This window comes from Stigmatopora argus, chromosome 1 (assembly GCF_051989625.1).
Source record: "Stigmatopora argus isolate UIUO_Sarg chromosome 1, RoL_Sarg_1.0, whole genome shotgun sequence".
Classification (NCBI taxonomy): domain Eukaryota; kingdom Metazoa; phylum Chordata; class Actinopteri; order Syngnathiformes; family Syngnathidae; genus Stigmatopora; species Stigmatopora argus.
In genome coordinates this window covers 18849161-18872728 of record NC_135387.1, presented here as the reverse complement: position 1 = coordinate 18872728, position 23568 = coordinate 18849161, and the positions used below count along the sequence as shown (strand labels likewise).

Below are 23568 nucleotides of genomic sequence, written 5' to 3'. Positions count from 1 at the left end.
AGCATACTGAGAGCAAAATGCAAGACAACTTTATTCAGGTGGTTCCTGTGAGCAGACAAAATATCGCCGCTTTATTCCCTGATGAGAATAGCGATTTTTACGGATTAATTAATTAAATTAATTACGGACATGGCAAAAAATGGCGGAGCAGCAATAATTTGTTTCCATGTTTTACACCCGTGTTTGCGGTTTTCGTATTTTGTCCTAATTTTTTTGGGGGGGGGAAACAGTAAGAAGAATTCTTGTTCCCCGTTTTTTAAAATGATGGTTAAAAGCATTTTTTATTATAGCTATATGAACACGCGACCCTAGTGAAGACAAGCAGTTCAGAAAATGAATGAATAACCATACATGCCATACATGCAATAACATAGAAAAATGATATGGCTCAATTTTGACCCATTTTGTTCATTCGCAGAATAGGGAAGGAAAATATGTTTCCATTGAGAGGATAAAAAAGAAAAAAAAATCATGCATAATGATCATACACAAAAAGAACAAAAATCAGGTACAAATATTTCAGGCGCAAAAAAATTAGTTGCAAAATAAAATTCAATTGCAACATTCATGCAACCAGGGAGAAACAGAAGTAGACCATAGCAGTAAAGGCAGTTATAATTTGTTAATCATGTATCTGTTCGTTAGTTTGTTGCTATTTGTGCACTTTTCTACTTATTTATGTATGACTTATTTCTGCATTTGTTTGTTTGTTGTTATGATTTGTGCACTTCGTAGTGAAGCTTTAAATTTCATAATAATAAAAGCATTCAACTAAATGATTTTGGAACCCGGTGAGAAAGAAGTATAGCATAACACTTTCCAATAAAGGAGATTAGCTCCTGTACTGGTGGTGATAAAGCTGCTATCAAAACCTCCAGGCGTTTCTGTAATCTTGTTTTTGTTGGTGTTCGTTGCATCCACTTGGTGGCGATACCGTCCCTTTACATCATTTGCCGCTATTAGTCGCTCAATGAGCAGAGGAAGAAGAAAACAAGCTTGTCAACAATGGCTGCAGAGTTTCGGATGGAACTGCTTCCTTCAGACCCGCTCTTGCATATATTGTCCTTCCTCGACCTTCGAGACTTGATCCAGTAAGTACGTGTTACCCGGACGGTTTATCCGGTCGCCGCAGCTATGACTTGCTAGTTATTTCTCCCCCGAAAACAAGCAAATAGTAAAGGGACCCGATGGAGCTAACACGGCTAACAACAACTAGCGTCCTGCCAACTAGTCCAAAATCGAAGTAATAGCAAAAGCAGTTTCTTGATAAAACATGTACGCCTTAATAAACACAACATAAATACGTAGTGGCAGTGTGTTGAATGCTGCAAAGTTACTGGAAAAAAAATCAAGACGAATGTGAAAGTTTAGCCACTTATTGACACCTAAAGATGCCAAAAGTTTTGTGTTCCCAGTGTATATTTTGATTACTATATTAAATCCATTTTACTATTCTGCAGTGATCTACTGAAATGGATGATTTTGCCACTTCCGTAGTCATTTCAAATATTTGTTATTGTCTGATATTTTCTACAAATGTGTTTTTCTGTTTGATCTGCAGCATCAGTTCCACCAACAGAAGGCTTAATGAGTTGTCCAAACACAATCCGCTATGGAGGTCACTGTGCTCCAAACATTGGCTCATCAAAGAGTAAGATCTTTCGATTTGATAGCCCCGAATTCAAATATACACTACTTTTTCTTTCTTTTTTACATTTGTGTGGGTTTTTAGGGAAGAGCGCCTGCAAAGCGGGCACTCGTGGTACGAACTCTTCAAGCAGTACTACGCTGACCTCGGCCGATACATCAAGTACTATTCGGTTTTAAAACGAGCGTGGGAACAGCTAACCACTTTCCTGAGGCAGAGTTGTCCGCGCATGATCGCATCGCTGAAAGGTGACGTCACCAGACGCACTCATTATTCATATATCAATATATAATATTCCTCAATACCATGTATTTGTGTTTGCTGGCCTTTTTTAATATGTTTTTTTTATCTGATTGGTCTCCAGAAGGTGCCACAGAGGCAGACTTGAGCAGCATCGAGGCTCAGATCGGATGTCGTCTCCCGGACGACTACCGCTGCTCGTACCGCATCCACAACGGCCAGATGCTGGTGATCCCCGGGTCAGTATTTTGGATGATTTCTCACCGTGGCTATCTCAAAACTAGGGGTGTAACGATACATCGGTTGGTTAAAGGGACAGACAACACTTTTCCTTTTCCCCAAAAAATATCTTATAAATTTGAGGGGAAAAAAACACATAATTTCATCAGGAAAATGCAGCTGATGTCACAAAATGTCGGCGCTCTTTAACAATATCATTTTTGTGTGTGTTTAATCATTATTTTGTCCTTGATCAGACATCTAAGAAATGCGCAGTTTGCATCCGTACTGTAAATATTTTCATCAATCATCTGACATAGGCATTTTTACTAGGTGTCTTCTGCCTCTTTGATTGGGCGAGCCGATTAAATCAAAATAAAAGCAAAACATTGCTCAACATTGTGCAATTAAATTAACCATTTCATGCAGATATGATATTTTTAACCGTTACAGGGCACCCATTCATCTCATTGTCTGCCATTTTAGGCGCTATATGTCCAATTTTGTCTGACATGGGTGAATGAGCAAATTAATTTCATGACTGAATATCGTATGGATATTTAGTGCCGTCAATGGCAGTGAAACGTTAACATTCACAGAACTTGAACTTTCTCGCCATCTAATGCTGACAATTGCTTCCAGAGAGTTAAATACTATGCCAAGAAATCCAATTTTAGAGTGTTATTTTTTGCTATAAACATATTCATGTCGTTTTGATTGGCATTGTAATGATTGGAAATGTCTTGTTCCCGAATGTGTGCGTCCCGTCAGCCTGATGGGCAGCATGTCGCTGTCCAATCACTACCGCTCGGAAGTGCTGGTCGACGTGGAGACGGCGGCGGGAGGTTTCCAGCTGAGAAAAGGGATGAGACGCTGCCTTCCGCTCACCTTCTGCTTCCACACGGGCCTCAGCCAATACATGGCCCTGGAACATAGCGAAGGGCGGCGCATGTTTGAGAGCTTCTACCCTTGCCCCGTGAGTCCACTTGATCAGAACGAGGCCCCGTGGAGCGGAACTTCACTGCACATTTCTCTCCTCCAGGATCAGACGGCCCAAGATCCCTCTGCCGTAGACATGTTCATCACAGGTGGGTTAGTTGCCGCGCTTAATAACGGGTGGATTAAATATTCACGCGTTTGCGTCTACGCTCCAGGTTCCTCCTTTTTGGAGTGGTTCACCACCTACGTCAACAATGTGGTTACGGGAGAGTACCCCATCATCCGCGATCAGATCTTCAGGTGAGAGACCATTTTTGATGCTTGGAGATGCGTGACCTTGGATTTGGTATTGTTTGGGGAAAGCCACCTTAAAATATGAGCTGAATTATTTGCTCGGGGAAAAAAAAATCTCACCTCAATAACGATATGCCACTAAGTAATCTATTTCTTATTATGTGGTAAGAAATTCTTCAACAGCTTTATCTTTATTTTTTTAATAGACCTTCAAGTGTTTTAACAACTATACAGTGGTACCTTGAGATACGAGCTTAATTCGTTCCGGGACTGAGCTCGTATGTCGATATTCTCGTAACTTGAACGAACGTTTCCCATAGAAATGAACTAAAAACAAATTAATTCATTCCAACCCTCTGAAAAACACAAACAAACAGGATATTGGATTGGAAAAAAATGTTTTATTTCTTCTTATTCGCCATCTATTAACAAAGTAACACATAACTAGTGGTTTAATATTACTAAAATGTGTTTCATAGAACCAAAATTAGACAGATTTCGCGGAGGGTAGAGAGAGGGGACATAGAGGGGGGAGGGGGGCTGAGCGGGGAAGGTTTTTTTTGCACCGGTGAATCGTAATATAACAAACAAATTTTAATGAACTTGGATTACGATGCAGACACACTCAAAAATAATTTTCATCTAACCTTACACTAAACTTAAATCTAATTTAGTTTTACATTTTTATACCTTTCTTCTCCCGGCTGGGTTGGCTGTTTGCCCCGCCTCCACCTTGACTTTCACTATCGATGGGCTGTTTGCTTTTGTATTCCCTTCAAAATATTCCGAAAATGATGCACACATGTCCTCACAATAGGATAACACACGACGACTTGCCAACAAGAATATATACTCCTCGTACTAGTGACCGCTCCGCCATTCGCGCTGAGTGACGGAAAAAAAAACACTGAAAAAAATGCAACGCTCCGCCCAGTGCTCGTAGATATCTGTTATACACGAAAGAGATGTGGCAAAAAAGATAGTGCGCTAAAATCATAAACAGCCTCTCATGTCTTGGCCACCTGGCTTTCTCGTATCTCGAAATTTGTCTCGTATCTAGAGATAATTATTTGCTCAAAAATTTACTCGTATCTCGAAATGCTCGTATGTCGGGGTGCTCGTATGTCGAGGTACCACTGTATTTCCAATTGTAATTTGTAGTTTTATAAACGGCCAGCAGGGGGAGCCAATTCCAATGCCATGCAATCCAAATGTTTAACATGTATCATTACTTTTGTCTTTAGTTCATTCTTTTCCAAATATAGGAATAGTCACGTGAATTCACTGTTTCAAGTGCTTTTGACAGCTGTGGACCGTCAAATCCATTTCAGCTAGAAGGGAATGATTGGCCGGCTGTGAACGATCAGCCCAATTAATAGTGCGTGGGTTCCGTGTATTTCAAGAAAAAGTGTTCATGATAAAATGATGTCACTCCCTGCAGGTACGTGCACGATAAAAGCTGCGTGACGACCACCGGGGACATCACCGTATCTGTTTCTACCTCCTTCCTGCCTGAGCTTTCCTCAGTGCACCCACCGCACTTTTTCTTCACTTACCGTATTAGGTAGTATTTCTCGGCTCTCGCCCGTCCACGCCGTGGCCAAGTTTCACACCCAAAATGCACTGTTCAGAATAGAGATGTCCAGCAGCGCGCCGCCAGAGGTGGCATGCCAACTGGACAGCCGCTACTGGAAAATTACCACGTCTGACGGCAACGTGGAGGAGGTGCAGGGGCCGGGCGTGGTCGGTACGCTGCCGGCGTCACGTGGATTGGCCGCGAGGTTGAATCCGTTGGATACGGTGAGCCATTAAGTGTGTGTGTAAGCAGGAGAGTTTCCAGTTATGACGCCAGGAAAAGTACACGAATACGCCAGCTGCACGACCTTCTCCACGCCATCAGAGTACATGGAGGGACATTACACTTTCCACAGGCTTGGTAACAAAAAATGAAGAGAAATGTTGTTTGATTTTTTTTTTGGGTCCATGATGAAAAGAGTGTAAAGCTATTTTGACATCTCTGCGTTTTTGTACTCATTTCAGACAGCAAGGAAGTGTTCAACGTAGCAATTCCTCGCTTCCAGATGGTGTGTCCGCCATTCCGAGAGCCCGTTTTGCGAACGGTGAGTAAAGAGGAAGCGACGGCAAAGCGAAATCTCGATAAAGCGCCGAACCTCCCCCGCCAGGAGTCCGGCGACTACACGTCGGGCTTCAACGACGGCGACGACAGCGACTGCGGCAACGGCGACGACTACAACAGTCTGAGGGGGATCAACATGGCCGCCTTGGAGGGAGCGTGGTGCCACCGGCACATCTGATCCTTTTCGCTTGGTGGTGGTTTTGAGGAAAGTCATAGGAACGCTGTTGCCTTGGAGCTTCTCTCGTCTGCACAATGTGACGACACTTGTATAGCTTTTTCAAGATTTCCACAAAAGCGACACGCCAGGCCAAGAGTCACTTTGATTTTGTTCTTTTTGAATTTTTGGGCTGCCAGCAGCCCGAACAAAATCAATTATTTGTTGGTTTATGACAGTCTATTTTTGGGTTGGGCTGGGGGACAACATTTTATTCAGTGCTCTAGTTTGATGGCAGTCTTTTATTGTGGAATGGGGATTGTAAACAGGCTTTAGTTTAATGCCGCAGAACAAATGTTGCACTCGATCACTTGCTTTGGTGGCTAAAAAGACGATGTTTTCTGCCTTCAGCTATACTTTTCAGACCGAGAAGCGTGTTGACATCATTGCTGTTTTCTTGCAGTTTTTTGTGGTAAAGTGATGCATCACTCTAATGCCATTGGTGGCTTTGTATTTTTTTTTGTATTGATGATTCAATAAATATTCATCACTACTACACTTTGACGCCAACCGCCGTACTAGAGGCATTGTTTGATCAACTGGACGCTCGGGTTAAACTACGTTTGAGATGTATTTTTCTCCAATCTAAATGAGTGGCTTTGGGAATAGAAAGGTTATACTTGATTTTTAAAGTTTTAAAGCTAGTTTAAATGTAGAGCGCCAGTGACCATTTTTCTTGTGAGCTGTTTTTTCCCCCAATTCTTAGCCATGACTGTAGGTTTTAATTAATTGCATGCAGAAATGTGAAAGTGAGAGAATAACTAGCTTCTCGGGCTTAATACACTCCCCCGCATTTTATCATTTTACTAAAGAACAGAATGAGGCAGGATCTTAGTATTTTTGAACTGATATAAGATCAGAACCCATTCTGTCATATGCTGTACAAGGTTATCTAGACGAAATTCGTTCAAATTGAAAGATGAGTCAAAATATAACCAAAATCGGATAGCTTGTCTTTTTGGAATATGGCACAGAAAGAGTTGAAGGTCATGGCATTGGCGAGAAAAGAGAAAAATTGCATTTTAGGGTATAGTCCAGACAGATAATTTCAAATTTGCACTGTGCGACGTCAAACATTCTCCAGTTCCGGAATGACTGGCCGTTAGTTTGTGACAGAACTGAAGGCCTCATGGTCCATAACTTGCCCCAACTTAGAAGGTGAGCTCATCTTCATCGTCTCCTTCTTCAATCAGCCTCTTGGCTCTTTTCCTGCCAGCTCGGGTCTCCTTGGTCTCCTCCTTGATGACCACCGCCCCTGCTTCCTGCTCGCCCAACACCAACGTTATCCCTTCCCCTTCTTCCCGGGCGATGCACCGGCTGCAGTGGCGCCGGAGGCCGGCCAGGATTTGCGACCTGAAGCAGCAGAAGGGGCAGGTGAAGCGCCCCGGCCGGTGAGCCGTCCGCATGTGCTGCTGGCGCCGGCTGGGTATGAAGAAAGTGGCGCTGCAATCTTTGCAGCGGTACGGCCGCTCCACGTCGTGACTTCGCACCACGTGGCTGATGGCGAAACCTGCACCAGAGTTCACCTTCAGCTCGGTACAGTATTTTCCTGCATATTAGCCGCCTCCGCGTATAAGCCTCACCCTTAAAATCGTTGAATTTGACAATTTCTCTGATTCACAATTTTCACCTCCATTTTCATGGTTTTAATAGGGAGTATTAATGTGTTACTTTGAAGGGAAAATCTTAAGAAAAATCATCCCATGTGGTATTTCTGACATATTGTATGAATCGAAACGATCGTCTACTGGATTGCACAGTCCGAAACGGTGTTGCCTGCACGTAGACAAATTCAAAAAGGAAGTTTCGTAGCGTTCTAGTTTGCCATCCCTAGGTAAGATGGCGGCGCTCTCAGCGAGCAATGGCCGGCACAAGTAACTCAGTTTATTCATGTTTTATGCTAGATAAGTTTTTTTTTAATGACTGCATGTCTTGCATTATGGCATTTCTTCTTTGTTACCTTGCAGTTTCCTGCATGTCAAGTCTAATTTGTTCGCATATAAGCCACATCCTCAATTCAGTCATCTTTTTTTTTGCGACATATACGGCGGATATGCGAGAAAATGTGGTGTCTTTTTAAATGAGGTCGTGAAAAAAAATCAAAGCGAGTGAGAATTTGAGAGCTTTCAGAGGACCCACCTTTCATTTTGGTCTTCCAGCCGCATATCAGACAGACGTAGCGGTTAGAGCTATACCGGACCACTTTGGCGGTCACCTCCATTTCTTCTTTGAGGAGATCGGCGCACAGTCCGTCCTCCTCCTCTTCATCCGCGCCACCGTTCGAACGGCGTTTGCGTGGCGGGGCGGAGATGGACGCGGGGACTTCTTGTTTGATCCTTTGGATGGCGAACTCCCTGGGGATGCTGTGTTTTCGCGTGGCGTGGTTGACGGACAAACCTTTCAGCTTGCTTTTCCACCAGCCGCAAATCAAACAGCGGTACATTTTGCCGTCGAACACAAACACGCTTTCGTTGGTGTTTCCGACGCTTTTTTCTGAGGGGCAGTCTTCCTTCTTCACCTCCAAAATGCTCTTCTTTTCTGGAGATTTCTCAACCTCATCGTTAGGTTCTTTCACAGGCTCAGCCGCTTCCTCTACTTTCCCGTTTCCTTCCTCTACTTTCCCGTCTCCTCCCTCTACTTTCTCATCTCCTTCTACCTCCTCCTCTACTTGCTCATCTGCTTCATTTCCCTCCCCAACTGCTTCCTTTACTTTCCCGTTTTTTTCCTCGACTTTCCCGTCTCTTTCCTCGACTTTCCCGTCTCCTCCCTCTACTTTCCCGTCTCCTCCCTCTACTTTCCCGTCTCCTCCCTCGACTTTCCCATCTCCTTCTCCTACCTCCTCCTCTACTTCCCCGTCCGCTTCCTTTCCCCCCTCATCTTCTTCCTTGGCTTCCTCCTCACCTTCTTTCACTTCTGCGCCTTCTTCCTTTCTTTCCTTCTCACTCCCGTTGTCCTCCCCGTCGACTCCTCCCGACGCGACCGCCGCCGCCTCGTCCACGCAGTGCTCGCCGATGATGTGCTGGTAGAGTTTGTTGAAATCGCCAGTGGTGAAAAAGCACTCGGCGCAGTGGAAGAGCCGAGCGACGCTCTGGTACATCACGATGTTGCCCAAGCGGCCCATGCCCACCCCGTCCAGGAAGGTAGGATGGACGGCGGCGATGTGGGACAACTGATGGGCGTGGCTTTTTGCGAAGTTGCCGCAGAGGGGACACTGGAGGTGGAAGGCCACGCCGCTGCGGGAATCTCCTCGAGTGAGTTGGGGGGTCGACATGATTGCCAGCTGGGAGCCAATGGGAGGAGAGAAAAAGCACACCTTGTCTTAATAGAAACCTTTTTGTTTTACACAAGTTCCATTCACGTATTCACTCATTTTAAAGGTGCATTGAAGTACTAGTGGGTATCCTGGTTATACTATCCATTCAAAAGATGAAAAGGCATATTATTAGACTCAGACTCCTGATAATCCCATTATACGTTATTGCCCAGACAGCATTTACCCAATATCCAGCTGACAAAACACCCTAAAAGGGGGAATAAAGTCATTTTTCATGCACGCATCTTTTCTATTAACCGTAAACAAAATGACACTTCTGTTAAATAGGTCATGTATGTTCTACTCTAACAAGTTAAATGAACAAATGTTCATAATTGAACAACGCGAACTGAACGCAGTGTTTAATAATGAAATCTGTATGAACTGGTTCCGTTTTAAAAGGATAAACTTGGTTCAAAATGTTCACAAGTGTGAACTAAACGCGCAGAAATGCCGTGCAGTGGGGAAAACGTCACCCACTGCATTAGATTTTAACTATTAAAATGAGGTAAAATGTTATTAGTCAATTGAACAATATAGGTATTATTTTGGTTTTGGTATTCATCGTTTCCCTTTAGAAAAAAAGAGATATTGCGATGCCTTTTCATACTTCAGCGCCCGTCGGATTCCGCTCCAGTTGTCAGACTTGTTGATCGGTAGATGTTGAAAATCCAAAAAAATAAACGATGATAAAATAAATAAAGAAACAATAAACACGTTTTTCTATTCTTCGTTGTGTTTATTGGCGAGCGGCATCTGATGTTCAAGCGCATTACCGCCACCTACTGTGATGGAGTGTGACCCGCAGTAAATATTGAATTGACTTGATTATACGTACAAGTATGTACAATATTATGATAAAACTCAAACAAAATCCATGTAATCTCTTAAACTTCTTTTTTATTGGGACTATTACTTATTTATTATGTTGACTACTTATTTATTATTCAATTCAAAGTGCTACGAATGATTGCTTTTAAACGACCGCGCATTCTTTCTTGGGCTTTCTTTGAGCAAAACCAATGTCCAAAGTGTGTCTTTGATGCCTAGTAGCTCCATCCTCAAAACTTTCACGTCTTTTTTCATCAGCACAATCTCTAACGTGTACCTCACTATCAGATCCTTTTTTTTCCCACTTCCTTGCGATACTTACCCTTGCCCCGGACCGTCGATTTAAATTTTGGGGGTATTACTACTATAGTTAGCATACTTCCCTGTATGATTTTGACATATCTTTCCCATTGTTGTATGCTTCGTATCGTTGTCGTGGATTGTCATGTGACACTTTTTGAGCTGGACTAGATGTAGGTTACCGGGTGAGTTCTTTTGCCACCTGCGACGGTCTCTCTGACTGGATTTAGGCAGACTTAAGCGGCGAGTGACGACACGGTCTAAACTTCTCAGTCTTATGTGATGCACGCCGTCAGGTAGGGCGGTCATATCAGGGTCCGAGATCCAAAGAAGGTACAAGCCAGGGTGACTCTGGAATTCAAGATGGAACAACATGTGTTCAGGTCAGCGACCATCTGCAGACCTGGATAATCCTCATTAGTAGATTAGCAACACACAGGCGACACTCAGGGAAAGATCCCATTTGTGTTCTGATGCTACTGCACTGCAGCAAGGTCAGACGGGTTGCCACCGGCGTGGAAGGATTGTTTTGAAACTCCAGCTGCAGCTGACTACAAAAAGTACCAAGAGATAGCATTTTGTTTTGAAGAAAGTACTAATCTACCCGAGCCCGTAGAGCCTTTCTTCCAACGGCTAGTCAATGTTCACGGCAGGATGATATCTTACGTGGACTGTTTAGGTGGCGACGGGACGGGCAACCGTGTGGCGTCCCAGTGCTGGAATTCCAGGCCCGACGAGGACCGAGACCAGCTTCTTCCTCGCAAGATCGCCCCACTTCAGCCCAAGACAGAGGGCAGTCTTCGTCGACGTCTGCTAACGGCTAAAATCCACCAGCACCATGAGGCCATTTGGGGAAGAAATGCAGGGGTGGCTGGATGGCCACCTTCTGATGACAAAAGGCCTCTTCCACCGCACCCCCAACAACGCAGCCCCTGGTACGTCCAGCGGCAGTCGCCACAACCCCGAATCTACACAAGCCTCCCAGCGGGGGCTCCTGGCAAAGCACCATTTGCCGTAGAGTTTCAATCGGCGCATTCCCATCCGGTTTCCCGCCCCGCCGTCAACCAGTGGCGACGGACGAGCTCCTGCCCTCCGACCCCAGAGCCTCGTCCTGGCTACACCCTTCCGAAAGTGGCGTCTCCTACCAGAGAGTTCGAGGTACCGCCACAGTACGGCTACGAGCCCAGCAGAAGGCCGAAGAGGAAACTCTTTGGTTTTAAGAAGAAACAACAGAAGGAGACCACCCCGCTTCTGCCGACAGGTATACTACTCGCAAGATCTCTGCCGGACTTTGTTTTTATGGAATGGCGACGACATCAACATGTTGTAGTCGTCAGGTTTTAAAGGCACGATGCAGACTTGCTAAGTTGCGCGCAAGAAAAACGTTAAATTCCTACAATAAATGTCCACCGCACACCATGTGATGCAGACCCACTGCAATCGGTCTTTGCAAAAAACCAAAAAAACAAAAAAACACTTAGTTTGTTTGATTTATTTGATTTAAGAGACAGGACATATTAATGAGCATATATGTAAATATGTAAGATTATAGACAAGGGCTAATTTCCATCTTTAGTCCCTTGTGCTGGTTGAAGGTAAACAATGACACACACATACACAAGTAGCCCAGTTTTAGACAGTGTTTGGCTATTTTTTTGGGTATGAGGACTGACTTGTACGTGTCGATCTGGTATTAAGATAACATTTAACGAAATTATATATATAATAATCCAATCAATACGAATGAATATTGTCATGCACATACAGTAAAGTACTGTCAATTCATAACAGGCATGTTCCAGATTTTTCATAAGAATTGAGGCTAAATCATTAAACCATTCAGACGCATTGTTTGTACAAGTTAAAGAGATTTTTTTTTTTTTTTTTTTTTTTAACCAAAAACTTCAAAGATTCAAAAGGATTTCTTCAAGACGATCTGTTGAACTCGAAAGTTCAAAACACTTGAATTAACCCTGCTTTCTGAGAGCTTGTGTGCGTTTGGCACGGATTAGCCGCAGGCCCATACGTGAGGCTAACAGCTCATTTTGAAGACAGATGGCTTTACTCTTTACAGCCGCTACTTGGCAGCTGCAACTGTGAGCCTCACGTGCTCTTGGCTTCATTCAAAACCTCTTCCGAATCTGGCAAAACACTACGCTAAACCCCATTCAATACTCAGCGTACACTTTGTCTGTGATTTTCAAAAGTATCATTGGTGATACGCAAGCTCCCCTCTTGGTACGCAAAAAAAAATCACTGAATGAAATCAATTAATTGGATGACATTTGCAAGCATTTTCTACTTTTCTTTAAAATCCAGTGCATTTGTCAATTTTTAATTAAATTTTCATTTAAGGTCTTCATTGTCATTGCACAGCTAATAGTTCCATTGCATTTAACTTTGAAGTAAAATACATTTATAAATAATCATTTGATTTTTTTAATGTAGTTGTATTCGTTCGTTTATGTTCCGCACCGCTCATCTTCACAAGGGTTGCAGGGGGTGCTGGAGCCTGTCCCAGCGAAATACAGGCAGCAGGCTTACGGGCAACTGTATTTAATTTGATTTGTTATACATTGGAAACATTGTTTTAGTTTGTCTTTATCTAATATTTTGGGAAAATTTGTTATGGATGTTTTTTGTTGGAGAGTGGAACAGATTATTTGCATTTGTATTCAGTTGAATGGGAAACTTTATTTTGGTATACAATTGTTTTAGGATACTGAATTCACCTCTCATGGTGGGAAACTGAAACACTATTACAGTAAGAAATTTTGAGAAAATTCTCCCAAAATTTCATTTAAAAAAGTGAATTGGTATCTTTTTCTTGCAGTAACAATGCGACCTACTTACTATGTAATTATTTCAACTAATTAAACCCGCATAGCAAAATGACAAGATGTCAGGCACGAAGATGACAGTAATTAGTTGCTCCACTGGCCTCGATACGTACTTGGCACACTTCTTGGACAGAACACCTCAGTTTGAGACTTGAGGTAAAGGTGTTAGAATCATTTACACGAGTGCATATCAAGACTTTCACTAAAATCAAAGGATTCCAAGGCCAACTTAAAATCTGTTTATGCTTTGTTAAGCAAAAGATCGGAATCGGGTTCAGAAAGATTGACATTGACAGAACAATAGTTCTTAGTCCTCCCAATCAAAAGGGATTGGTCGTCTATCGTCCTCAATGACAGTGAAACACAATCATTCAATACAAGTCTTTGCAGTTACAATGGATTTGATGTCCATAACTGTCAAAGGCAGGGAATATATTAAGCGCTACACGGAGGAAAATAATCCAGGGGTACACAAAAGGATATTTATATTCGTTGGCGTGTTGGTGTAGAGTGGTTAGAACGTCCATCTCACAGGTCTGAGATCGAGGGTTCAATCCCTGGTAAATTCTAATCTTCGTGTGTGGAGTTTGCATGTGCGTGGGTTTTCTCCGGGTACTTCGGTTTTCCTCCCACTACCCCAAACAGGTAGGGTAGCCGGTTGAACAATCTAAATTGCCCCTGAATGAATGGTTGTCCGTCTCCTTGTGCCCTGTGATTGGCTAGCCACCAATTCACCATGTCCCCTGCCTGCTGCCAATAGTGGGCTGGGACAGCCTCCAGCACCCTCCGCGGCCCTTGTGAGGATAACCGGTATGGAAAAGGAATAAAAATGAATATCTATAGAAAGGTACTACGTATAGAGTTTTTTTAAAGCACACTTTGAACATGGATTGCTGAAAGGCACATTTGCATATAACCTTTTCCACCTGATAAAACCCACAAAGGGCACACGAGTGCTGGCTGACTGCCTGCAAGTGTGTCTGGAGTAGAGTGAAAAGACTGAGTGATGGGATAGTGGGAGGGTGAATTGTTGTTTGCCCTACTGGATGGTCCGGTCCGGTGTGTAGCCTGCCTTTTGCCCGTAGTCAGCTGAAAAGGAAGACGTCGTGAGGGATAGGGTAGAGAGAAGAAAGCGGGGGTGGGATAGGGTGGACGGGACAGTGGGATGACTGAGAATAGAGAGAGAGAGGAAGAGAGAGAGGCGCGTGAGGAACACTACGTTGTGCTGCAGTACGGTTCAGATGCGTTAATTGTGTACGTGTGTGATGCAACCTACCGTGTGTTTAAGTGCGGATTTGTTGGCGGGATGGTTCTGATCAGCGCCGCCATCAAAAGCGTCTTCAAGTATCTAACACAGAGCACAGGTCAGTTTTCATCTGGGCATGCTCGGCTCCGTCCGTCAATGTGTGCATATGCGTCTACTCATAGCTTACCCACTTTTGTAAAGGACAGTGTCAGGTCAAGTGCGTGGCAGGCCGGTTACCATAGCAACCGCATGGGCAGCTCTTTCTGTACACTGCAGAGCGCGTCCTGATTTTCTCCTTTTTTTTTGCAGCGAGAGACGGTGACCGCTGGTCCATTCAGTACACGACCCAGAAGTCTCAGCAGGCTCTGCTCTTCGTCCCCGCAAAAAGGCCACACGCTAGCACCGGGGACTTGCAAGGTCAGTTGTTTGGAAAATGAATACTTTAGTGCATGTTAAATAGCTGTACAGTACACAGTACAGTGTTGATATCGGAACGGTGACAGCAAAATTGGCAATGTTATTTTGAAATGCCTGTTTTGGCAAACGTGCTAGAAATTTCAAGGGTGCTTCAAATGTAAGGAGAAAAGTTACGTTTTAAGTTTTTATTTATTTATTATAACCATTTAGCCATGTTAATGCATATTTGACTTTTGTCTCGTAATGTTCAACATCATTTTATGTCATCTGGGCCACTTATGAAAGCCAAATTGCACTGTATCATTGCTTGTGTTTTAAATATTGGTTGTTTTCAAGTTTGACATAATGATGAAACTGTTGAAAAGTATTTAAAAATGCATCATTAACACATTTTATAAGATACAAATGTGTAATTCTTAACTTTTCAAAAGTTGTTGTAAAACAGTTGAATTTTTTAAAACCATTGCAAGGAATGATGTTAGTGAAAATAACATGACTTTGGACTCCACCATGTTTTGTTTTGGTCTTCTTTTGACATGTAGCATATAGCGAGGTGGCCCAGTATGGAGCCAGCAAACCTAGCACCTCTCTGCTCTGCACCCCGAACCCAAGCTCATCTTCCTGGTCCCACCAGTCAGAGAGCAGGGGGCACAGGCGATGGAGAGACAAAAGCAGGAAGATGGTGAGCGCCATGGGAATTTTTTGAAGTCTACCAATTCATTATTCCGTGTCAACATCATTTAATCCACCAAATCAGATTTGTTAGAAGAGATTTTCCATCCAAAATAAATATTTTCTTTGCCAAGCCATACTCCAAAAATACTATCCATTTTCAAGAGCGCCTATCATCGCTATGGTAACAAGTGAGCGAGAGCCTATCCCACCAATCGTTCACTTCGAGGCAGGGTACGCACTGAACTGGTTGCCAGCCCTCCTTTTTCAGACAGTTCCATTCCAGACAGTTGTTCAATTACTACGTCATTAGTACAAAATGTATGTTGGCCTTTTCACCCTCAAATGTTCCCTTGACCTTTCACCTTCCCCTGTCACTTACTGATGACCAGTCCAGGGTGTATTCCGCTTCTCAACCCAAATGATCTCAGATAAGTCCCAGTTCATCCGTTACCCTAAATGTAGAATGAAGACCCGTCAAAAATTTGAACTACGAAAGCTTACAAATTGTAAAGAAATCCGTGTGACCTCATTTTGAAGATCTCTGGTTTGATATCCAAGCCCTGTAGTAGTCATCTCATTGGCTTCTTCTTCTGTTCCTCCTTCTGTTGCTTCAGAAGTTCACATTTTGGGACTTTCTCCCTCAATCATGCTTCTCTGTTTGTCTCGAGTGGTCAGTTTGGAAAAGAAAGGTAAAGGAGGACACCTTGACTATTCAAATAGACTAGAACAGTACCCTGATCTAGAGTTCCTCTATAAACTGTTGGTTTAGTTTATCTTGGGGTTTTTTAGACCTTCAACTTATGGATTTGTTTTAAGACTCCATCCCCATTCCCTCTTGGCATTGACCTGAAACTAAAAGCAAGGGTGTAAGCATACCATTGTTTACATGCCTAATGCAGACCTAGCCCGACAAGTAGGCGCTGCTTCAATACGCCAAATCAATAGCTACAAATCCACGTGGTGCCTCTCATTCCCTTTAAATGTAGCACTCTCCCATCTGGCTTGGAGATCTCTCTTTAATAAAATGTACTCTGTGATCCTTGCATGACAAAAGCATTGTCACTGTTTCACTAAAATGTTGTCCCAGTCCTCAGCCTCCTCGGATGAAGAGGAAACCGTCATCCTCGACGACACACGCCCTTTGACCCCACTTGTCCTTAACCCCATTGAGCTCACATCCTGTTGGGACGTCTTTGCTTGCGAGACGGAGCTTCGTTTGACTGCAGAGCCGATCCCAAAACTCCCGACCCCAGAGGAGAGGATGAGGCAACAGGCAAATGCGGTGACAACCGAAATTGTTCCGATCGACGTAACAGGTGGGCACCCCACATAAACTCGGGTCAAAAATTCTTCAAAAATGACTTGGGACTTGACCCTCACCTTCTGTTCAAAATGCATCTTCAAATTTGTTGACAGGTCAGAGTTTCGATCGGCAGGCGAGCTTCCGAAAAGTGGCTGGCAACACAGACTCCTCAACTCGCAGCTCTCGGAATTTAAGCCGCTGCTCGACGGGCGCTGAGAACTCTATCGATGTCATCGAGAAACAGGGTAAGGGGTTGATCCCATTGGTTTAGCGATTCCCAACCACGAGAGACCGTTAAGTGATCTGGGAATTATTCTAATTTGACTTAATTAGGGCTAAAATTACAATTCACTGCAGAGGATGAATCCCGATAGTCGGAGAAATCTTCCAATAGGTAGCACGAGTTACAATTGACCTTTTTTCTGCTGGTATTCCGTAAGGATTTTCTAATGTAGTATTTATCCAACTTTGTACACCTGATAAAACCTGAAAAACATAGATAATTATGTCCGGATGAAAATATATGCCTGAGTTGGGAAACTGGTTTTAGTTCTTAATCCATTTAAATTAAGATTAAGATTTTCACTGATGTTCCATTACAGATTTGCCTGTGGATGAGTGGTCCACAGCTTCATCACAGCAACAGGAAGAGGAGGAGTTAGTCAGAAAAAAGAAAGAGTCATTGTCAAGGAAGATCCGAGCCCCGAGAGGGGACGGGATATCTAGCCTCATGATGTCCCTTACCTCAACACGTGTCCATGGCCTGTCCAGCCTGCCCCGCATGGCCACCAGCTCCTCTTTGGAATCGGACACAAGCTGTGACAGCATTTCCTACAGGACACTCAGTGCCTCCTCCTCCCGTTCCCAGGTCAGTTTCCATAAACTAGCATCCTGGGTAATACTTAAAGGATAAAAAACAGAGCATCTGCCCCACCTGTTCCACTTAAGGCCATGTCTTTTTCCTCTTTCCTTAACTATGATAGCTATGAATTCCATGCGGAACTGAACTCATGTAACACCTTGTTCTTCATTGTAGGATTTCCCCAGTGACCTTCAACCCCTGTTGCTCAGTGACCTGAGGACAAGACATCAATATCCCTCCCCTCGTCCTCTCAAAGCCCCTTCTTGTTTGCAGACCTGGGGGACTACTTGTTCTTTGGATCTTGGTGACAAGTCTCCAATCTACAGCCCCTACTGTTCCCCGTTCACTTCAATTGGGGACGCAGGGTCTCAGGATGGAGGGCCAAACCTTTCACCATGTGTGGAGTGGAGCTCCATCAATCATGAGACAAGTTCTGTTTCCGTGGTTTCTTCTGAATGCTCCTCCCCGTGTAACTTTGAATCGGTGTACTCGGAAGATGAGTCCTCGTTTCCCTCACGGAATCGATTGAGATCACCCGCTTCCTCGTCCTCCTGCCGCAGCATTTCCCTCCGCAAGTCCAAGCGTCCCCCGCCCCCACCTTTACGGTACGACTCTCTTCAGCGCCGATTAGGCCGCAGCAAGTCAAGTCGTTCACCACAGAGTTCGGGTTTCGAGCGCAGCCTTTGCTCGCCGACCCAACCCCTGCATGACCCCTGGGTGCCTCGGAGCCTTGGCGAACGACACCAGAATGGGATTGACTGTGGCACTGTCATGACCTTTGAACCCTTGAGTGTAGATCACCAGACGCTTTCAACCCAAGAGCTTTCTCCAAACCTCGGCTCCAATGTGGCTCTCATGCCTGGTTCTCCGGCTTCTAAAAGCGAAGAACGGCATCTGCATTCTGATTCCCCCTCCGCTAGTTTCTCCAGCCAGTCCAATAACCTTCTAAAGGGCACCCTCCCAGGAGCCTTTCCCCCTCCCCAAAATTCCCCTTTCTTCTACCCTTGCACAACCGCCACACCGCTGTCTCTCAAGGAGCTGGAAGCAAAGCCAATGAACAGGAGGTCCTCCATTTCCTCCTCTTTTTCCTCCACTTCTTCTTTATCATCTTGCTCCTCCTCCAACTCATCTGTCCAGCGTGCTCACCCTCCTGCCCAGCTGCTTCCCAATCCCCCTCCTCTCCCACCTTCTCCTCTCCACTCTTTATCTCTTCATCCCAAACCTCTACCACCTTCTTCAATTCCGCCTCAATGCTCCCATTTCCCATCGTCTTCACATCCTCCTCCCCCTCCTCTCCCACCTTCTTTTCTTCACCCTTCGCCACCTCTGGATCCACCACTGCCTCCTTTCACTTCTCCCCAACTATCATCTCTTCTTCCTCCCCCTACATTCCCAACTTCTTCATCCTATCCCACCTCTCCATCTATCTTGCATCCATCTTCTCCTCTAAACCCTCTCCAAGAGACATCTCTTTATGCCAATCCCCTACTACTTCCTTCTCCTCCTCCTCCCCCTCCTCATCTACCTCCCCTCCCACCATTATCCAGTCCTTTTTACCCAGGTCCTAGCAAGCCATCATCTCTGCATCCCATTCCTTTGCCACCTTCTCATTTTGTCTCCGCAGCTTTTCCTCTCCAACCCGCTCATGTTCCAGCACCTTCTCTTCCTCCTCCCCCTGCTCTTCCTCCTCCCCCTCCTCTTCCTCCGTCATCTCATTTCCCTTGTCGTCCGCATCTACCACCTTCTTCTCATCTTCCTCCCCCTTTCTCTCTCTCTCCATCTCTTCCTCCTTCCTCACTACCGCCATCACCACTTCCTTCTTCTCTTGGCTCTCGACCCCCTCCTCCCCCGTACTCCCATGCAGTCAAGCGGTCCTCCCACCCTGCTGCACTTTTCTTCACATCCCCTACTCTTGCGTACCAACCCCCCGAGTTCTGCTCGCCACAGTTCATTGGCACATCCCAAAATCCTGGTCAAAAACAGAGCACAGCCACCCGCCTTCTTGTTACTGCACAGGCTTTGCAGAGCATCAAACTTCGTTCCATTACAAACCAACAAGTCATTCCCCCAAATGGCTCATTAGTCAGTGCCGAGCATTCTGACGCTCCTGGGCCAGATGTTGCTTTGAGCCATCATGGCTATGTCAACACGAAGCAACGTCAATCTGGGATAGAAGAGTCAGTATTCACTCATAATCATGCTGAAAACCAAGAGGATCAAAGTATAAATGTCCAAATATATCCCGCTGTTTATTCTAGACTGGAGAACAACCCGAGACATGAGAGTTCCTGTGTGAAAACATCCTATAGTACCTCAGGGGAAAACCAGACGGAGTCCCAACTGTTATCTGTCTCATTACATGGGCCAGAAGATGAGAACCATCAGCTTGTCAGTGATTTCACACATTGTCCATGTGAGTTTGCAAGCTCGAGGAAGAAAAGCACCCTTCCGAAGAAGCCCTATCTTAGTATTCAAGGGGTCAAGCAACCTCTGGAATACAGAGAAGATCCAAAAGGAGAGCGTGGAATGGCATCGATTGCATCTGACCCAGACACAAAATGCTTCCCGGGTCACATGTTGCACAGTGACAGACAATGTCTCAGAAGGATGATGAAGTCACTGGGTGAACATGAGGACCAGGACAAGAACCAGAGAAGGACAACCATGTTTGCTGCCACCAAAAAGGAAAAACCAAGGAAGAAGAGACGGCCAATAGGGAGGCACCTGCTAATGATGGCGCAGAGTAGGCTTTCTTCATCCCCTTCCACATCCTCATCTTCATCCTCTGATGAAGAGGCGGAGTCCGAGAGAAGGGAAGGCAAATTGTGCGCCCCAATTGTTCCGAGAAGCCTCTCCCTGAGCAGCGTCCTGTCCAGTGACAACCTGCAGGGGGTGGTATCTCTGAATGACCTCCTCATAGAAGAACAACAGGAAGAAGAAGAGGAGGATGTGTCTGGGGAGATGGATCCTGGCGGGCATTCCGACGGTATGCTGGTTCCCGCGCTCAATTTTACCAGTGGATCTGCAGGACCACGGACGACTGAAGACCTCTTCACTGCCATCCACAGGTATACACTTTAATACAAGTAGCATGTGGCGTGTTCTTCCGGTTGACTCATGATTGTTTCTTCCCTCGTGAAGCAGTGCATTATGGGAAGGGACGGCTTAATTGGCAGTAAGTTAAGGCGAACGGATGGAGTTTAGGTCTTGTAGCCTAGCTTTAGCTCTACTAGCTTAGCTCAAATCAGTGGTTCTCAGAGCTTTTAGGTCCAAAGAGTATTTACAGTGGGAAACATCTGTAGAAAGATGTCCTCACAAAACTAAACCAATTGCACGTAACTACCATGGCACTAAAATGCCATGGGCAGGATGTTTATTTCTTTACCACTTTAACCTAAATCTTCATTATACGTTTAACAGACATCATAATCGAATTGAAACAAATTTAAATACTTTGCCCCCAAACTGGTGTCGGGTCTCGTTATGCTTGAGACCTGGTTTGAGAACCATTGCTTTGGGTGAGTACCCAGTGCTGTCCACTTCAACTCCGCTGCATTCTGTGTGGCTCCAGTTTTTTACCTAGGTCTACAATGTCTTGTGTGTCTTGTGTCTGTCTTGCTACTGCAACCAAGAAATAAAGTTCTAACCTAACCTTACCTAACAACTGTCCTTTTTGTCACCAGAATGCAAGTGTTTTTTCCTAAAGAAGTAAAAATATCTGTCCATCTCTCTAAGGTCAAAACAAAAGATGTTTGGACGGAGAGGTTCTTCTGGTCGTATCTCAGCTGACGACCGCCCCCGACCTACGCCACAAACCTTTGCAGGCCACGGAGGTAAAAGACAGTCAAAAAGCGAGAGCTTCAAGGCACTTCTGCTGAGAAAGGGCAGTCGTTTGCAGCCGTCCTCTCGCCTATCGGCTGTCGAACGTCTTCGTGTGGCGACTCCTTCTGCTGCCTCGGGACCTCTGGACGGCCATGTCCAAGACATGTGCTTCTTTCAATCTTTGTGTACAGTCAACAGTCACTTGGCCTTTGATATTTCGAGAGCGTTTCCAGATGTGACCACGTCCTTGGCGACAAAACAGAGTTTGTTTCCGCTCTTCTCTTTGCCCGTCTTTGTTCCTTCCACCAGGCAACCTCGTGCACACGCTGCTTCCAGGTCAGCCAGTTGTCGTTTTCTTGCTCATCAGCGTCACTTCGCTGGCCCCATGACTGCCATCTATGAGAGTGAAGGAGAGTAGGTGTAATAATAATCTCAAAATGTTTGTTTAATTTTTTTTTTAATGATGACCATCCATTCGTTCATCTATTCATCTTGGATGGCTCTTCAAGTCTGGGAATGTCTCATCTCATCTCATTTTCTGAACTGCTTTATCCTCACTAGGGACACCCTGAATTGGTGGCCAGCCAATTGCAGGGCACAAGGAGACAAACAACCATTCATGCTCACACTGATATCACCTAGGGGCAATTTAGAGTGTCCAATCAGCCTACCATGCATGTCTTTGGAATATGGGAGGAAACCGGAGTACCCGGAGAAAACCCAGGCAGGCCCGGGGAGAACATGCAAACTCCTGGATTTCAACTCAGGTCCCCCACTGTGAGGCCAACGCACTAATTTGCTGTACAATAATAGGCTTTGTGGGTCCTTTCTATTAGAACATCATGTTTGAACGAGTCCAAGAATGGCTTAGTAGCAGATGACTTTGGGAGTAATAATAATAAAACGTTGGCTCCTGTTGCGCATTATTATTCTCAAATGTGGTTGATTTGCAGAATTGGTTCATTCATCTGTACCGTGCACCCTGGCGAGGGTTGCTGGAGCCTATCCCAACTGACTTTGGGCGAAAGGCAGGCTACACACTAGACTGGTCGCCAGTCAGCCGTAGGGTACGCTGAAATACAGATGACCATTTGCACTCACAATCATACCGCCACCGAGCAGGAATCGATCCCACGCTTGCCTGCACCGAAGTCAGGCGAGTGAACCATTTCACCATCACAAATTTTGCCCAAAGTCAGCGCAGTCAGCACACTGACCTTGATACATATAGTGTTGAAAATGGATGGATGGATTTTTTAACCACAGTCAGCAATGGATTTTTCCACCAAAAATGATTATTCACTCTGCAAGCGTGCAATATTAAATGAAATTGCTATCTGGTCAAAAAAATGATCTATATAATGAGATTTACTGCGTGTGTGTTCAGTGTAGAGAGAAACCCATATTACCCCAGTGTGTGAGTCATAACTACAAATTAGGAGGAACTTCAAAAAATGTTACTGTCATAGTTTTATGGGTTAAAGTGTTTCACTTAATGGACAAAAAAATAGTTGACGGCATAACTTGCTAGAGCTAAGTCCTCCAAACCTTTAGAAAAATTAGAACATGAAGGACAAAAGCTAAACTACGGAAATATAAATTACATTACCGCAATTGTTTTTGTTTTTTTTAATCGTCGGGCGGACTAGATATTGAGTCATCCAAACAGACAAAGTGCTTTTTCAAAAGGTTTTTTTTCTTTAACCATTACAGCATTCTGTTCCACCCGTGTTTATTTAGCGGAAAAGGCTTTTTGAACCAGAAGCGAACACAAACTTTGAGTCACATTTCCACTGATTTTATTATTTATGGCTCATCACATAGTTGGTTATTGTGGTGTTTTTTTCTGCATTGATTTTTAGGGCATTTCTGAGTCACTTCCTGTTAATATTAGGTCATTGTTTTTCACATCGGAAATGGTCCCAGTTGAAATAAATGTACATACAAAAACATACTGTATTATAATGATGCGTGAAAAATAAAATTGATCAATCACCTAAATATTCAAAGTGATGGTTAGTTGAGTTTGTAAAAACTCAAGGGATTCACACAAATTTCCCGAATACGGGATGAATAAAGTTATCTAATCTAATCTAAAATGCGACTACATGGGAGACTTTTGAGGACAAGGACATCACCACTGGACTTGATTAGAGGGAGGCCTCAATCTCAGGGAAAATGTGTATTTCTTATTTAAAATTTGTTTTCTACTCATATTTTTATGTTGGTCGTGATGGTAATAGTTCTAGATTTGACTATACTGGGTAT

At 44.4% G+C, this 23568-nt stretch overlaps 3 protein-coding genes across 9 annotated transcripts; 2 read left to right on the top strand and 1 right to left on the bottom strand.

The window, feature by feature from the left end:
* Positions 1-929: 929 nt before the first annotated feature.
* On the top strand, positions 930-6189 carry fbxo3 (F-box protein 3). 2 transcript variants are annotated; one of them, XM_077606891.1, is made up of 12 exons: positions 930-1091; positions 1562-1651; positions 1733-1896; positions 2013-2127; positions 2879-3083; positions 3150-3195; positions 3262-3346; positions 4782-4904; positions 4972-5087; positions 5169-5276; positions 5381-5460; positions 5524-6189. In XM_077606891.1, exons 1-12 carry the CDS (start codon positions 1006-1008, stop codon positions 5653-5655), a joined length of 1350 nt encoding a protein of 449 aa, XP_077463017.1. In that variant the 5' UTR covers positions 930-1005; the 3' UTR covers positions 5656-6189. The 2 variants fall into 2 exon arrangements, with proteins under 2 accessions (XP_077463017.1, XP_077463023.1); XM_077606897.1 differs by having other exon boundaries at positions 996-1091; positions 5381-6189.
* Positions 6190-6280: 91 nt separating this feature from the next.
* LOC144078631 (uncharacterized) lies at positions 6281-9760 on the bottom strand. Its single transcript, XM_077606879.1, has 3 exons — positions 9615-9760; positions 7831-8971; positions 6281-7201 (listed from the first exon to the last, which is right to left on the bottom strand). Exons 2-3 carry the CDS (start codon positions 8960-8962, stop codon positions 6843-6845), a joined length of 1491 nt encoding a protein of 496 aa, XP_077463005.1. The 5' UTR covers positions 8963-8971; positions 9615-9760; the 3' UTR covers positions 6281-6842.
* A 685-nt stretch (positions 9761-10445) lies between these two features.
* On the top strand, positions 10446-23351 carry nhsl1a (NHS-like 1a). Of its 6 annotated transcripts, none has more exons than XM_077612735.1 (10): positions 10446-11396; positions 14531-14638; positions 15181-15320; positions 15928-16002; positions 16401-16629; positions 16730-16861; positions 17219-17484; positions 17653-20546; positions 20623-20653; positions 21214-21360. In XM_077612735.1, the coding sequence occupies exons 1-9, from the start codon at positions 10790-10792 to the stop codon at positions 20645-20647; spliced, it is 4476 nt and encodes a 1491-aa protein (XP_077468861.1). In that variant the 5' UTR covers positions 10446-10789; the 3' UTR covers positions 20648-20653; positions 21214-21360. The 6 variants fall into 6 exon arrangements, with proteins under 6 accessions (XP_077468861.1, XP_077468843.1, XP_077468818.1 ...); XM_077612717.1 differs by having other exon boundaries at positions 20620-20653; XM_077612692.1 differs by lacking the exon at positions 20623-20653 and having other exon boundaries at positions 21214-23349.
* Positions 23352-23568: the final 217 nt, after the last annotated feature.

Bases quoted from the DNA above. Each gene is read 5' to 3' on its own strand.
- LOC144078631 (XM_077606879.1), bottom strand. From the start codon at position 8,962: ATGTCGACCCCCCAACTCACTCGAGGAGATTCCCGCAGCGGCGTGGCC. The intron at 7,202-7,830 runs GTGGGTCCTCTG...ACTCTGGTGCAG, and splicing joins CTGGAAGACCAAAATGAAAG to GTTTCGCCATCAGCCACGTG.
- fbxo3 (XM_077606897.1), top strand. From the start codon at position 1,006: ATGGCTGCAGAGTTTCGGATGGAACTGCTTCCTTCAGACCCGCTCTTG. The intron at 3,196-3,261 runs GTGGGTTAGTTG...TCTACGCTCCAG, and splicing joins CGTAGACATGTTCATCACAG to GTTCCTCCTTTTTGGAGTGG. The intron at 3,347-4,781 runs GTGAGAGACCAT...CACTCCCTGCAG, and splicing joins ATCCGCGATCAGATCTTCAG to GTACGTGCACGATAAAAGCT.
- nhsl1a (XM_077612692.1), top strand. From the start codon at position 10,790: ATGATATCTTACGTGGACTGTTTAGGTGGCGACGGGACGGGCAACCGT. The intron at 11,397-14,530 runs GTATACTACTCG...TTTTTTTTGCAG, and splicing joins CACCCCGCTTCTGCCGACAG to CGAGAGACGGTGACCGCTGG. The intron at 20,547-21,213 runs GTATACACTTTA...CATCTCTCTAAG, and splicing joins CTCTTCACTGCCATCCACAG to GTCAAAACAAAAGATGTTTG.